The 16,162-nt window shown below is 47.6% G+C and overlaps 1 protein-coding gene and 1 long non-coding RNA gene across 2 annotated transcripts in view; one reads left to right on the top strand and one right to left on the bottom strand.

The window, feature by feature from the left end:
• The window catches only part of PPP2R2C (protein phosphatase 2 regulatory subunit Bgamma), a 139,021-nt gene extending 133,978 nt beyond the window's left edge, over window positions 1-5,043 (bottom strand). The window contains exon 1 of the mRNA XM_027117031.1: window positions 4,589-5,043. Within this exon, the coding sequence (XP_026972832.1) occupies window positions 4,589-4,658 (70 nt within the window). The 5' untranslated portion in view covers window positions 4,659-5,043. The remainder of the gene's footprint in view (window positions 1-4,588) is intronic.
• The window catches only part of LOC113626025 (uncharacterized), a 28,698-nt gene continuing 16,567 nt past the window's right edge, over window positions 4,032-16,162 (top strand). Inside the window, exons 1-2 of the long non-coding RNA XR_003434994.1 lie at window positions 4,032-4,579; window positions 7,114-7,182. This is a non-coding gene — a long non-coding RNA (uncharacterized LOC113626025). The remainder of the gene's footprint in view (window positions 4,580-7,113; window positions 7,183-16,162) is intronic.

Genomic DNA, 16,162 nt, shown 5'->3' on the forward strand with positions numbered 1-16,162 from the left:
CCACCAGTGTCCCACAGCAGCCTCCTTCCCTGAAGTGGAGACAACATGAGCTCGTGAAAACCCAGGCAAACTTATGGAAGGGGTGCTCCTAAGTGGAAGCAAAAGGAACAAAGATTTCAAAAATCAAAGGCTGGCTCTCCGCTCTCCTACTGGGCTGGCTCAGGTCCCTGCCAGACATAACTCCCCTCTCAGCACAATTTCTCTGGGGGTGGAGATGGAATTAGGTTAGCCAGTCTGATGACAGTTCTAAGGGCTAGTCTAACTCTAACCCCTAAAGAACAGACATAGTTATTTATGGACAATATTTATTAAGTACTGACTGTGCCCCAGGCCCTGGGCTGGGCACAATCACACACACCAAGCCATTTAATGCCATGAGTTCACTGAACATATTCCATTCATGAAGCACGGTGGAGAGTCCATAGAGAAGACGCTACAGCATCAAATAACTGCACGTCCCTTGTTTCAAGTGATCTAAGGAGCAACCTGGAGAAGAAACTAAGGCTCAGAGAAACCTGCCCGAGATTACAGACCCAGAGCGGAACCCACTGGGAAGGCAGGTCTCCAGACCCCACCAGGAATGCAGATCTCCTGACACCAGATCTTGGGATACCTCCTCTGGCTGGAAACGCGAGGAGGGGAAATCAGAACTCTGCAGCTTGGACTTGAGCGCGTGAAAGAAATCAAAGAGGATTTCTAAAACAAAAAGCAAACAAATCAGCATCCCTCCTGGTTTTCTGTATCTCGCATCTCGTTCGTGAGAGACAGGGCAGCCTTTCTGTTTTCCAGACAGTCAGTAAAGGCTGTACGAGTCGGGGTACTGCTGGCTGCAAGTAACAGAGACTTGGTTGAAAGTTTGAAACAATGAGTAAATGTAACAGCTCACGGAACTGGAAGCCCAGAGGTGGGGTGGACATCAGGCCTGGTTAATCCAGGAGTCACAGATGTCACCAACGTCCCCAGTTCTCACTCACTGTCTGCTCTGCCAGCAATGGTGTTGTTGGCTTCAGACTGGCTCCCTCCATGGTCTCAAGGCGGCCGCCAGCAGCAATGGAGGCGTCTGTGTTCCATCACAAGAGAGGGACCAGCTTCCTGCAGCTCACTCTACTCTCCACTCAACCTCCAGAAAGGACTCCCACGTCCATTCTGGGACCAGTCACTGCAAGGGGGATGGGAGTACACTGGTCCATCACTGCCTGCCCAGGGCCAGACTCAGAAAAGGATGTGCTTGGTAAATGCTACTGCATGAAGGAGGATGAATGTATTTTGTAGATTCAATCTAGCCTAAAAATGTCTATTTAACCACCCTAAAGCTGAGTCCTGGGGCTGCAGCAAGAGAACACAGCCAGGAAGAGTCCTTCCTAGAGCCATATCTGGCTCTTGAGAAAAGCCTAAACAGAGACTCCTTGGCATTCTCCTATCCCTGGGGCCCCTTTCTCTAGGGCTCAGGTCCTTCTACTGTCCACTGTCAACTGTACTGTTCTCCCCAACACTCACCCATCCTTGCCAAGTTCTCTGTGCCCCACAGTGACATGCACTCATGCCTTATGATCACAACAGCCCTCAATCAGCTGAGCTGAGCTAAGAGTTAGAGGGGGAAAAGCTGCTCTAATTCACACTAAGGTGTGAATGACTAACAAAACCTAAACTCTCCCCAAGGTATTTGAGATTTTACAAGAAGAAATTGAGGAACTCAAGCAAGACTGGCACTGGTGAAGATGACATTTAACTTGAGACCTAAAGGATGAGAAGGAAGAGCAGGAAGTGGGTGTTCCAGGTAGTGGACGTAACCAGTGCAAATACCCCAAGAGAAATAAAAAACTTCCTGCTTAAGGAACAGGGAGTAGATCAGAGCCACTGGGGTATTGTGAGTATTTGTGACCAAGTGACCAGGTGGAACAGGAATTTGTACGCCTGGTTCTTTTACAAACTCCCAGCATCCATTATTTGCTTGTGAAGCTCTTCCAGGAACAATACTTTTAAATGATAACAGTGCCATTTATTAAGTGCTTCCAACAGGCCAAACACTGTGCCAGGTGCTTCCTAAATTAGCAAAACCACTGATCATTCCAACAGCCCTGTAAGATGAGTCACTATTACTCCTCCCTTTAAAGGGAGAAAGTGAAGCCCAGAAACATTTAGTAACTTGTCCGAGGTTGCACAGCACCTGAAGAGTCAGAAGAAGGATTCGAATACGAGTCTGTCTGACATCCAAATCTGTAACTTACTCTGTGCTCTGAGCACAAAATGCAGGCAAGATGCAACAGTGTGAAAGTCTGTTTTCATGCAGGGAGGCCAGAAATCTCATATAATTCTAATAATTATTGTTATTGCTTTCTCAAGGGCGGGAACTTCAGATCTTGGTCCTAGGTTCCCTAGGACCTGAGCTCTGTGCCTTCCACACTCTGGCATTCAATCTGGGACATGGACAAAGGCCACGCCTCAGTTTCTTCATCAGCACATAATGGGTCCTCCACATACCTGGGCTGCCAGTTCACAATTTGTAGTTCCGAGGTGGCTCTTTCATCCACCATCTTATCTGACCCTCACAGAAACCTTAATACCTCTAGGCAGAATGGTATTATTCACTCCCATTTCACAGATGGGGAAAAGAGATCCATCCACATAACGGCGTTCCCTTCTAGAATACAGGCTGCCCACGGGCAGTACCTGTGTCCAGTCCCCAGGGCTAAAACTGACCAGAACATAGTAGGTACTCGGTAAATATGCGTTCTATGAATGAAGAATTAAAATCATCACTTCTTACTCTGATAACTATGCACTTCTCCCTTGTTCCTCCCTTCTAAGAGCTGGTGAATTAGTGCGAGAAACAGCGGGAGACAGAATAAAGAAGGAATTAGGGTTTGCAAATGTCCGCTATGAGTCAGGCAGTGCTTTTTAAATACTTTAAATCACGGCGCCCAGTGCCCTGTCCCAGCATCCTCAATGTAGAGATGGGAAAACGGAGGCTTCCTCCAGAAAACCAGACCACAATGACCTGCCAAGATCCCCTCTCTCTCCTGGCTCCAGCCAGACCACTGGGGCACCTGCCAGCAACCCAGCAGCCTTTTTACCTCTGCCTCTCAGCAGGCTGCCAGCAGAAAGAACACCAGGAAACACGCTGATCCTTCCTCAGCCTCTCCAAGGCAGGCGACAAAAGACCGCTTTCAGCTGCCTGGGGACACCCCCCACCCCGAAACCCCTAGCTTGGGGCAGAGCCCTCACCCGGCCTGAGCAGCCCTGCCCCCTCTCCCTACACACACCCATCAGCAAAGCGTGACTCAGCACTTCTCCTCCGGGGAGCGGGGAGCGCCACTCTTCGGCATATGTCCGCCCAGGTTACACACCCAGCCTCTGCTCCCCTGGGTCAGGACGCCCAGGAGCCCACCCCGCGCTGGCCCAGTGCTCCCCAGGCCTCCGCAGGGCTCGGGCTACGGGCTCCTCGGCCTCATTTCCGGCGGCGCCAGGCATCAGCGCGGCGGACAGCACCCTGGAGTCGAGTCACCGCTCCGAGCCCACACGGGTTCCTGACACAGGCTCCCACGCGCACCAGTCCCGCGGCACGCAATGCCCAGGGCCCCTCCCACCGAGGCACCCATCAGGGGACCTCTTGCTAAAAACCCACAAACACTTCTGCAGCCAGTCCAGCAGCCCCCAGGGAAGATGAAGACGGCCGCTTCACCCGGGAAGGTCTCCAGCACAAGTGTCCCCACCGCTGCACACTGACACCCCGCGGCTAGCTCTCCCCATCCTCAATGGAGGCTCCACTCCGCGGGCCCCCGGCTGCGGCCCAGGAGCTGTCCCCACCGCTCCCTGGGCAAGGTGGAGCAGAGAGACCCTTGGAAGTTACAGGCTTATAAGAGAGGGCCCCTGACCCTCTAGATCCCACCAGCCTCGGAGTGGCGGTTGGGCTTGGGCTGTAGGGCCAATTTAGGGGATTTCAAATGCAGGGCCTGTTTGGGGTGGCATGTCCCACTTTGGGGGGAAATTCTGACAGTTTAGGGCCAGCTGTTCCTGTCTTAGTTCAACTCGCCAGGAATAAAAGATGAACCCCAAACCAGACACCTTCTCCCACCCACTAAGGGGCCCTGCTTCTCGAGGTACAGGGAGGGGCCGAAGACCGCGAGCCTCTAGGGGAATCTGGCAATGGATTACCCCCACCCCCACCCCCGGGTCCCACTTCGTCTCCAGGGAGTGGGCAGCCTAGAAAATTCTGCGGGCTCTGGACAGGGCAAACCCAGTATTCTAAGCCACTAAATTTCCCCGGTATTTCTTCACCAGATTAGCCGCAGAGGTGGCCTTTTTAAAAATGAGGGCCAGGGCCGATTCAGGATGCCACCAGGCCTGGGGGCGGAAAGCTACCTGCCGGAGGGCGGCGCGGAGGAAGGCGCTGCGCTCTCGGGCTGCTGGGCAGCGGAGGCCGGCGCCCTCGGGCTCCCTCCCTCCCGGACCCGGGGCGGGGTAGGGTAGGGTGGGGTGGGGGGACACGACACACAGCGCGCGGTCCAAACCTTCGGAGGGCATTCGGTGCGACGGCATCCCCACGCCGCGGCCGGCCGGAGGGGGCCTCAGACAACACGTACGTTACCTTCAGTCACATAGCTGTGGTCCCGCAGGAAGCTGTGGTTAATTTTCCGCGTGTCCGTGTCCTCGCCCATTGAAGGCCGTGCCCGGTGCCCTGGGCATGCCCCGCCGCCGCACACCGTTGCAATCCGCAGAGGTCGCGCCGGGCGCGCGGGCCATGCCGCCGCAGCCTAGCAGGGGCGCGGGCCACCGGGGCCCCGGGGGGCGGGCATCGCGACCGGGGGCAGCCGGGGACGGGCGAGGGCGGCCGGGACGGGCGCCGCGGTCAGGCTTGAGCGCGGCGGGCGGGCGGCGGCCGCGGGTGGGGGCGGACCGGGGCCCGGGAGCGCATCCCGGCCGGCGGTGCGCGCTGCGTCGGTGCGCCCGGCGGCGGAGGCCTGGTGCCGGTGCGCCTGGCTACGGCGGCGGCGGCGGCGGCGGCGGCGGCGGGAGGGGACGCGCGCGGCGCTGCGCCGACCGAGCCGAGGCCGAGCCAGGCTGCTAGGGCTGGGGCCGCCGCCGCCGCCGCCACTCTCGCAGGCCCCTCCCTCGCGCCGCCCGCTCCTCCGCCCCCACGGCCCGCGCAGCCCGCCGCGCGCGCGGGCAGCCCGGCACCCTGCAGGTACGGCGGCGCCCCGGCAAAGGCTGCGTCTCCGCGCTCCCGGCCTCGCGGGTGGGCACCTTTGGTCCCTGGGTCTGCCAGCGGGGGAGGGAGGAAGGAGATGGCCAGCTTGGGGGGCACACGGTCAGCTGAGCCTTTGAGGGTCACCTTGCGTGCCCAGGTACTCCAGTTGTGTATGGCCCATGGGTGGGGAGATTAGAAAAGGGGAGGACAGGTGGGCAGCCTCACAAGGCCGAGGGCCGCGGCGACCAGAAGAACAGGGAAGGGAGCGGGGCGCGGCTGAAGGCGAATCTGGAGAATGGGAGACTTCACAGCGGCGGAAGACCGGGGGTGGGGAGTAGGGACAAGAGCCCCCGTTCATTGGTAAAAGAGGGTAGGCAGACGCACTTCCAGGAACCTCCTAAGCGCAAAACTGGACCCGTGGGAAGAAGCTAGGGGACGGACTGGGGGGGGGGGGGGGGGGGGGGAATCAGCACCCTACAAACAAGGCAAAACTCTGGATGAGATGGCTGGAGGTAGTAGGCCTCCTCCAGGCAGAGCGCCGAGATCTCTTCTCATGCTCACCTCTCTACTTACTGGTGAGATAAAGTGGAGAAACAGTGCTGGGTACGCTCCAAAAACAGGCTGGGAAGTGCGGGTCCCTCCTCCCTCTGCCAGGCAGGAACCTACCCCCTCCCTTCCCTTAGTCATAAGTGTACCCGCCACCCCCTCGCATCCTACACAGTGCTTCACATAGAGCAGGCGCTCAAAAGCTATTTGTTCCCTCTTTTGGCGAGCTGCCACCTCCTCCAAGCTGACCCCTTGCCTGCAGGGAGCCCAGCCCCCAGTGGGTGTGTCAGAGGTGTTGGGTATGGATCAACACCCCCCTCCAGCACCCTCCCCCCACACACACACCAGCAGGCTTTCCTAGGTGCTCAGCAAAACCAGTTTGGAAAGGGAGAGTAGGAAAGGTTCAGACTGCCTCCAAGGGGTACCAAAGCTGAAGGGGCCCTTGGCCTGAGACTGGGGGGTGGTCCAAGCCACAGGAGGGAGGTGCCGCTGGTCTCTCTCACTCCTGCAATTCTGTGATGCTTTCCTCTTCTCAACTGGCTTTCTGGGGACTCCAGGCATCTCCCCAAACTGCAGTGGGGACAGGAGAGTCCAGAAGGGGCTGGGGTAGGAGGATGGGTTTGTGGGAGAGACTGGGGAAGGTGGAAGCCACCTGAGGTTTCTTGCTGGGAGGTGAGAGGGAGTTTCTGAAGCTAGATATGAGCTTTTATTCCATAGAAATGCCCAGAATGAACCTATAAGGAGGTGAAAGTTTCTCCCCCCCCCCACCCCCCGCCCCAGCACCCTGGAGGGCATAAGTGAAAAGGCAGGACCCAGGAAGGGCCTGGGGTTCTGCCAGCGCCACCACCTGGTTGCTGAGTGAGCCGGGACAGGTCCCGCACCTGTCCCCACCTCAGCTTTCTCACAAGGTCCACCTCATAGGACAGGTGTGCAGATCCAGTTCAAAGGCCAGGTAAACGCAAGGACCCTCAGGAGGTGAAAGAGGCTGACATCCAGTTCTCTATCACCCACCAGCCTGATCTGCTCAAGTGTCCCGCACCTAACAACAGAACTCAGCATCCTGCTCTCTGTTCCCCACTCACCTCTCTAGCCCATGTAGCAAGTGGCTGCAGCCTCAGATACTGGAAACCGGACAGTTTGGGTTCAAGTCCTCACCGTGAAGGGGCCCCAGGCAAGCACAACCTTGTCAGTTAAATGGACGTGATCACAGGCTGGTGTGCCTAGTTCACGCTTAGCAGGGGCCTGGCCTCATCGGTGCTCTGGAATGTTAGACATTATCATCATCATGCTGACCCTCGCCTCTCTGATCTTGGGGAGACCCCCTCACCCCCAGCCTCCCCATCTGGCAGTGCCGCTGAAATACCCACCCTGTCTTCCAGGATGCCTGGATCACAGTGAAAAGGGCCTTGCCCTGGCCGAACACAAGGATCCACCCCTTTCGTCAACCTGTAAGTCAGGCTGGGGACCCGGGAGTTGGTGGTCTTGAACCTTGCTGGGCCCCAAGGCTCAGCTTCAGCCCCTTGCACCCCCATGCAGTCTCCTCTGACTCCCTCAGGGCTCCTCTGGACTGTCTCTTCCATTCTCCTGAAGCACCCCTACGTCAGAGCCAAGGCCCCTCCCTCAATCCCCTGCTCGTGCCCACCTCCACCCCACTCAAACTCACACCATCCACCGCTTCCTCTCCTATATCTGCAGGCATCCCTGCCCCTCGGCACATCCTGCCCCTCTGTTCTCCTGACCCCAACCTCTCTCTCTGTACGGCCTCCTCCCTTGTTTTTCATTAACGAAGACTATTTGTTGAGCATCTACTATGTGCAGGCCCATTTCCAGCACAGGGGTAATGAGAACAGAACAGACCAAACTCTCTGCTCCCATGAGGTTGACCTATTAGTGGGGCGAGGTCAACAAGACAATGTGAACATGTAACATGGAGGTCATGATGAGTGAGAAGAGAAAGCAGGGCGCAGGGATGGAGATGGATGGAGGGGTCTATTTTATAAAGGGTGAGTGGAGAGGACCTCTCTGAGAAAGTGAAATTGTGTAACTACCACCTACATCAGGAAAAGAGACCACTGCCGTCTTCATAAGGCCTCCCTCATGACCCACCCTCTCCACCTCAAAGATAATCCCCATCTCGACTTCTAACAGTATAACTTTGCTGGTGGGTGTCTTTGTGTAGGATCATAGAGTGTGAATGTTTTTCTATCTGGTTTCTTCTGCTCAACATTATGTTTCTGAGTTTCACTCATTATTATATACATGCAGCTGTAGTTTATTCATTTTCCACTGTTCTATAGTATTCCCTGTACAGATACACTGCAATGTACCCTCCTTGTGATGGGCACTTAGCTTGTTTTCAGTTGGAGGTTATGATGAATAAAGGTCTGCCTGGACTTACTTCCGTTGGGCGTATATGCTCATCAGGAAATTGCCAGATGTTGGGATCTGTGTATGTGGAGTTTTAGTAACTGATATCAAAGAATTTACCAAAGAGCTAATGTAAGAGAGTTCCTGTTGCTCCACAACCTTGTCAAACAAGATATTACCGTTGTTTGTGATTTTAGCTACTCACTACCTCCAGCACTGCACTAGGCATCCTCTCCAGAAACCGAGACTGGCCCTCGTCCTCCTTCCCACTCAGGTCGAGTCATCCTCGACCCCTCACCCTTAAGCCTTCACAGCCTGTCCATCTTTCAGTCCTGCTGACCTGCTCTCAGAGCTCTCAAACCCTCCCCCTTCTCATGCCGGCCTCACCACCCCACCAGCATTCAGGGGCTCACCCCTCCCTCATGTGGACTGAAAGCTGACCATTCACTTTCCTGCTTAAAATGTTTCAAGGCTCCCAGTTTCTACACGCTAAAGTCTAAATTCTAAGGTCTTTGTAATGTGGTCCCAAACTGCATCTCTAGCCAATTCCCTGTATGCTCGACCTGTTCCGCAATTTTCTGAACAAGGCTGGCCCTTTCAAGACTCTGTGCATTTGCACATGCTTGTCCCCTGCCTAGAATGCCATTCCCACATCCATTTGTCTCCATTTGGAATCAACCTAAATGTCATCATGAACAGTAACTCTAACAGCAGCTCCCATTCATCGAATGGCCACAGGGAGGTCTTCGTGCTGACCTCACATGTCCTGCTTCCCACCTCCTCCTGCGTACTGGATAGATCTGCACTTCCTGTCCCCTCAAAAATTAGGCATAGTCATAAGAAGGTGTAGTGAAATGTAGAGAAAGTGACTGGTGTCTCTTCTGAGTTAGAACTTGAAAAGCCTGAGTGTGGTTTGCTAGATTTTTTTTCCCCTCCTGACTTAGGGTCTTGAAAAAGCAAATGTCAAGATAAAACCATGATCTTTATCTTGATGATGGCTTTACCTTTGAATGGTTACAAAGAACAGGGACCACATTAAATGTGTAGTGTGAGTGAGAAATAAACATGTGCTGTGCTTCGTCACCGAGATTTGTGGGTTATCTGCTACTGTAACATAACCTCACTTATCCCGACAGCTCCAACCCTGTACGCCAGCTGGTTGTAGTTAAACACTTTACAGGTGCTCTCTCATTTTGTCCTCAAAACATGAGGACTCTGTATCAGCCAGAATGGACTAGGTTGTATTGCAGCGATGCATGACCCTTGGAAATGCAGTGCCTTATAGAATCTATTTCTCACTCATGCCACATGCCCATCACAAGTTGGCTGCGGCTCTGATCATCGTCATCCTTACTCTGGGAGCCAGGCTGACCAAGCAGCCCTACATTTGGGCGTTGCTGGGGTCATGATAGAGGTGAACAAGAGATGAGTGTCATGAGCTCACTCTTACAACTTCATTGGCCCAAGTAAGTCACATAACCACGACTCATGAGTTCAAAGGGCAGGGAGGGACACTATAGGTCACATGACCACATGACCTCAATGGCACACGTAAGTACAATCCTCCCCCAAGGAGGGACTACAAGTATTTTGCACTACAGCAGAATCCACAACAGTACTCATTTTATAAATGAATAAACAGGCGCCAAGTTACTTCCGAAGTCACCCACTAGTAAGTGGCCGAGCTGAGATTTACCCAGGTCTGTGTGAATCCAAATCTTGTACAGTCAGCCCATACTAGCTGGTACTAATGTAACTACCTCTCTGCCACCTTTCCCCTCTGTGACTACCCAGGTCCCACAGGGAGTTCAAGGGGGTCTCTTGGTTCTTTTCGCCACTGGGAACTATCTGGAGAGGTGGCCTGAAGCAGTACCTGGATGGATTTTTCTCCAGTGAAAGGCTAGACAAAAACCCAGCCACCCACCTTAGTCTAGGTCACAGTGCCTCTGGATAGAGAATGTCTAAGAACGCTGAAATGTGCTAAGACCCATCAAAGAGCAATGTTACCAGGGAAGGACCCAGGGTTGTCATCTGGCCACACACTCAAAGTTTAGTGATTTTCTGCCCCTGCAAAAGTAACACTCATGATAGAAAATGTGGAAAGAAAGGAAAATAGGAAGAGTGTTGTCCTGAATCCAAACATAATTACCAGAAACCTTTTGGAGTGTCTGATTCTGGGGCCTTTCAAGAGAGAGTTTTGTTTTTACACAATCATGATCATACTTTATTTTTTGTATTGTATTTATTTTAATGAGCTATAAATAAACAGAGACTAAAGTATATTATTACAATCCCCCACCTTTTGAATATCGATTCAAAGGAATCAGTATTAAGATTCTGACATCTGGGCTTCCCTGGTGGCGCAGTGGTTAAGAATCTGCCTGCCAATGCAGGAGACACGGGTTCAAGCCCTGGTCTGGGAAGATCCCACATGCCGCGGAGCAACTAAGCCCATGCGCCACAACTACTGAGCCTGTACTCTAGAGCCTGTGAGCTACAACTACTGAGCCTGCACTCTAGAGTTTGCGAGCCACAACTACTGAGCCCGTGCACCACAACTACTGAAGCCTGTGTGCCGTAGAGCCCATGCTCTGCAACAAGAGAAGCCACTGCAATGAGAAGCCCGCGCACCGCAACAAAGAGTAGCCCCCGCTCGCCACAACTAGAGAAAGCCCGTGCAGAGCAACGAACACCCAAAGCAACAAAAAAAAAAAAAAAAAAAGATTCTGACATCTAATATGTTAGAATCTTTTAATGTAAGAAATAAAATCAGAGATATTGAAGCTCCTTTGCATCCCTTCCTAGTCTTAATCCTCCCATTCTCTTTCCAAATTCTGCCCCCAAATTTATGTTTTCTTCTCATCCATGCTCTGTTCTTTAACACATGTACATGCATTATATCATTTTGTGTAACTTTAAAATTTATACAAACATTATCACATTGATTGCACCATATTGCAAATTGCTTTTTCTCTAAGCCTTATTTTTTCAGCTCTACCTAGTTTCTTTATTGATCTCGAATGCTAGGAGAAAACAAACAATGGTGTGCCGGAGCCTGCCCCAAGAACCTTCTTGCAGGAACGGATTGTGTGTTTCTCTTCCAGACTCTGTGTTTAGTGATGTCATGGTGGTAACTAGGAATCAGCCCTGGTGGGAGTTATTTACAGCCCAGAAATCAGCAAATGCTACGGATTCAGGCTTTTTCCCTTAGATAGTAGGTTGTTAAACATTCATGAGCAGTGACTGCAATTAATTTATTATTTCCCATCCTCTCCACCCACTAGGATGGATATCTAGGTTGTTTCCAACCTGTAGGAATTTCAAACAACAATACAGTGACATCATTTTACCTGGTTCCTCATAACAAGTATGGACACCTGGAGGCAGGGTTATGGTATATGTATATATTTAACTTTGTACATGTTGCCACAGCAAGAAACAATTTACACTCCTACAACAGTGTATCGAATTTTGAGTAGCACTTGAAACTGAGTAAATGCACCTCGAGTTGGTGGGTGAGCTGATAGATGATGGTTGTCTAATTTGCATTTCCTGATGACTAGTGAGGCTGAGAATCTCCATTTCCTCTTCTAAGAATTGCCTGATCCTCCCTTGCCCCTTTGGCTTTTTTCTTACTGATTTCCTGGAGCTTCTTACATAATTTTACTACCTATCCTCTGTCTTATCGTGTGTGTTGCAAACATTCTCTTCTAATTTGTTGCTTTTCTCTTAAATTTGTTTATGGTATTGTTTTCCTTCAGAAGCTGCTGATTTTGATGTAGTGAAGTTTATCAATATTTTCTTTTAAGTATTTTGCCTTTTGTGTCCTCTTCAGTAAATACTTCTCTACCTGCTGAGTTATGAAGGTGAGCTATAGAATGTCTTTCTTTTATATTTACATTTAGCCCATCTATAGCATAATGTTCTGTTTGGGGTGAGGTAGGGATCTAATTATACACTTTTTTCCACATGAAGTACCTAATATCCAAATCATTTATTGACTAATCCATCTTTCTCCCTCTGATTATAATGCCAGCTCTCGTCTATACCAAGTTCCTGTATATGTGTGGGTCTATTTCTGAACTCTCTATTCTATTCCATTGGTCTTTTTATCTGGCCTATGTGCCTTAGATATTATAGTTTTATAATAAGTCAGTATCAAGTAGATCAAATGGTATAGTCTTTGTTTTTCTCAAAATTGTATTGACTGTTCTTGGACCTTTGCTTTTCTATATAAATTTTCAGTTTATCAGATCCCATTAAAAAGCCCGTTGTCATTTTCATTGAAACAGCAAAGAATTTATAAATTTAACCAGGGGGAAATGATATTTTTCTAATGCAGAATTGTCCCATCCCTGGGCATGATCTATCTCTATATTTATTCAGATATTCTTTCATGTTCAATTGTGCTGTAATTTTCTTCCCAACAATAATAGCAAACATTTCTATGTACCAACTACTGTTCTAAACGCTTATATTTAACTCAGAGGTACATATTATTGTCTCCCTTTACAAATGGGGAAACTGAGGCAGAGAGTGGTCAAGTACTTTACCCAAGCCAATTAGCAGTAGGGCTATAATGTAGAACAAGGCATTCTGAGTTGGAGGCTCTTCTCTGACCCGTGCTGCTATACTGCTTCCATACAGGGCTTGTACATCTGTTCTTAGATTTCATCTTAGGTACCCTATAGATTTTACTGCCTTTGTGAATGGAGTTTGCCTCTCTTATATGTTCTCAATTGTATTCCTGTTCAGGAGAAGTGCTATTGACTTTAGTGTGCTGTCTTGTACCCAGCAGTTATGTTGAACTGTTATATGATTTTAAATAATTTGAGAGATTACCTTGGATTTTCTATGTAGACAATCATGTCTGCAATTAAAGACAATTTGTGCCTTTTCTTGCCAATCTTTCCCCATTTTATGTCTGGCTCAGCTGGTTCCAGTATAAGGTAGAGTTGAATAGCAGTGGTGACAGATGGCATCTTTGTCTTTGGTCTAGCAATGCTTTTAAATTTCCACATGAAAAAATGTTTGCTGTTGGGTTTTGATAGGTGCCCTTTCTCACCCTTCCTAGTTTTCTGGGAAAGTTTATCAAGAATTACTGTCAAAATTTGTCTAATGTGGGCTTTTTTTGTTTGGCTAGTTGCTTTGTTTTGCTGTATCTATTGATATGATTATCTGGCTTTTTCCTTTTAATCTATTAATGGAGTGAGTTAAATTAATAGTTTATCTTTAAACCATTCTTGCATTCCCAGAGTGGACTCAACATAGTCATAAAGTTTTCCTGACACGTAGCCATACTCATTCATTTATGCATTTTCTATGGCCACTTTCGCACCATAATTGCAGAGTTGTATAGTTGCAATGGAGGCCATAATGTCCACAAGCCTAAAATATTTACAATCTGTTTTTTTCAGAAAAGTCTGTTAACTTTTCCTGGAAATTTTATAGGTTTGGGTTTTCCGTTTTGGTCTATGGTTCATTTTGAATTAATTCTTGTGTATGATGCGAGATAAGTTTCATTTTTTTGAAGTATAGAAGTTCATTTTTACACACACACAATTGTTTTAGCACTAATTGTCTATTTATTCTCCACTGAACTACCTTTTTATTTTTGTTCGAAATCAGCTGTATCAGCTGCCGTAAATGTGTGGGTCTATTTCTGGGTTCTCTATTCTGTTCCATTGATCTATTTGTTTACCTTGACATAATACCACCAATACCAATATCAATTACTGAAACTTTACAATAAGTTCTTGAAATTAGATCGTATTAGTCCTCCAAATTTGTTCTTTTCTTTCAAAGTTGTTTTGACTATCTTAGATCCTTTGCATTTCCATATGAATCCTAGAATCAGTTTGTCAGTTAAAAAAAAAAGCCTACTGAGATTTAATTTGCACTGTGTTGAGTCTATAGATCAACTTGAGGAGCATTGACATGTTAATAATATTGAGTCTTCCAACCGGCAGAATACTTTCTCCTTATTTAGGTTTTCATAAATTTATCTCGTGTTTTATAATTTTCAGTGCATAGGTTTTTCACATCTGTTAGATTTATTTCTCCATACTTCATATTGTAAGTGATATCTTTAAAATTTAGACTCTGATTGATCTTATATCCTGCAAACTTGTTAAATGTATTATTAATTCTGGTAGTTTTTTGTAGATCTCATTGGATTTTTACATAGACAATCATGTCATCTGTGAATAAAGACAGTTTTACTTCCTTCTTTCTAATCTGAATGCCTTTTATTTCTCTTTCTTGCCTTATTGCACTGGCTCTAACCTCTAGTACAATGTTCAATAGTCATGGTACAAGTGGCTGTCCTTGCCTTGTCCTCTGTCTTGTGGGAAAGTATTCCATATTTAAGACCATTAAGTCTGTGGGTTTTTCAGAGATGTTCTTTATCAAATTAAGGAAGTTCACTTCTATTTGTCGTTTGTTGAGAGATTTTTTTTTTTTTTTTAAATCAGGAATAGAGGTTGGGTACTGCCAAATGCTTTTTGTGTGTCTGTTTAGATGATTGTATAGTTTGAATTTTTTATTGTTAATATGATGAATTACATTGATCAATTTCCAAATGTTAAACCCAGCTGGCACGCCTGGGATAAACCCACTCAGTCATGATGTATTATCATTTTTCCCTGTTGTTGGATTAGATTTGTTAAGAATTTTCGTGTTGTATATATGTCCATGCCTCTCTCTCGCCCTGTCACAGCTCACCCTTCCCCCTATACACGAACAAACGTAAGGTAGATAGCTAGTGGGAAGCAGCCGCATGGCACAGGGATATCGGCTCGGTGCTTTGTGACCGCCTGGAGGGGTGGGATAGGGAGGGTGGGAGGGAGGGAGATGCAAGAGGGAAGAGATATGGGAACATATGTATATGTATAACTGATTCACTTTGTTATAAAGCAGAAACTAACACACCATTGTAAAGCAATTATACCCCAATAAAGATGTTAAAAAAAAAAGAATTTTCGTGTTGATGTTCATGAGGGATATTGATATTGGTTTGTAGTTTTCTTTATTCAAAATGTCCTTGTCTGGTTTTGATACCAGGGTAATGCTGCTTCACAGAGTGATTTGGGAACTGTTCCCCCTTTTTCAATCTTCTGGAAGAGATTGTGTAGTATTGGCATTATTTACTCACTAAATATTTCATAGAAGTCATCAGTGACTGGGCCTGGAGTTTTCTTTGTGGAAAGGTTCTAAATTATCACTTCAATTTCTTTTAATACTTATAGGACTACTCAGGATATCTTCTTCTACAGTAAGCTTTGGTAGTTTGTCTGTCAATGAATTTATCCATTCTATCTAAGTCACTGAATTTATTAGCAAAAAGATGTTCATAATATTCCCTTATTATTCTTTTAATATCTGTAGGATCTGTAGTGATGTCACCCTCTCGTTCTGGCTACTGGTAATAGTGTCTTATCTCTTGTTGTCCTCATAAGTCTGGCAATAGGTTTATCAATTTTATTGATACAAAAGCTCAAAGAAACAGCTTTTGACCTCATGAATTTTCCCTATTATTTTTGTTCTATATTTTGTTAATTTCTCTTCTGATCCTTATGATTTCCTTTCTTCTTCTTACTTTGGGTTTAAGTTGCTCTTCTTTTACTAGTTTCTTAAGGTGGAGCCTAGGATAATTGGTTTGAGAACTTTCTTTTTTTCCAGTATAGTTGCTTAGTGCTATAAATTTCCCTCTAAGTATTATTTTAGTCACAGATTGTGACACATTGTGCTATATATGCCATAAACCACACACTCTGTTGTCATTATTTTTGTTTCAAGAGCCAATTATATTTTAAAGAGACTAAAATAATAAGGGAAAATATTATATATTTACTTGTGCAATTACCACATCTGATGGTAATGCTCTTCATTCCTTTGTGTAGATCCATATTTCATCTAGTATCACTTTCCTTCTGTTTGAAGGACAGCCTTTAACATATTATATTTAGGATCTGCTAGAGGTGAATTCTTTTAGTTTTCATAGGCCTGAGAAGACTTTATATTGTTTTTATTCTCTTTTTTTTTTTTTTTTTTTTTTTTTTT

This window comes from Aethalodelphis obliquidens, unplaced genomic scaffold, assembly GCF_003676395.1.
Source record: "Aethalodelphis obliquidens isolate GAN/ISIS:26980383/991018 unplaced genomic scaffold, ASM367639v1 scaffold17, whole genome shotgun sequence".
Taxonomy (NCBI): Eukaryota; Metazoa; Chordata; class Mammalia; order Artiodactyla; family Delphinidae; genus Aethalodelphis; species Aethalodelphis obliquidens.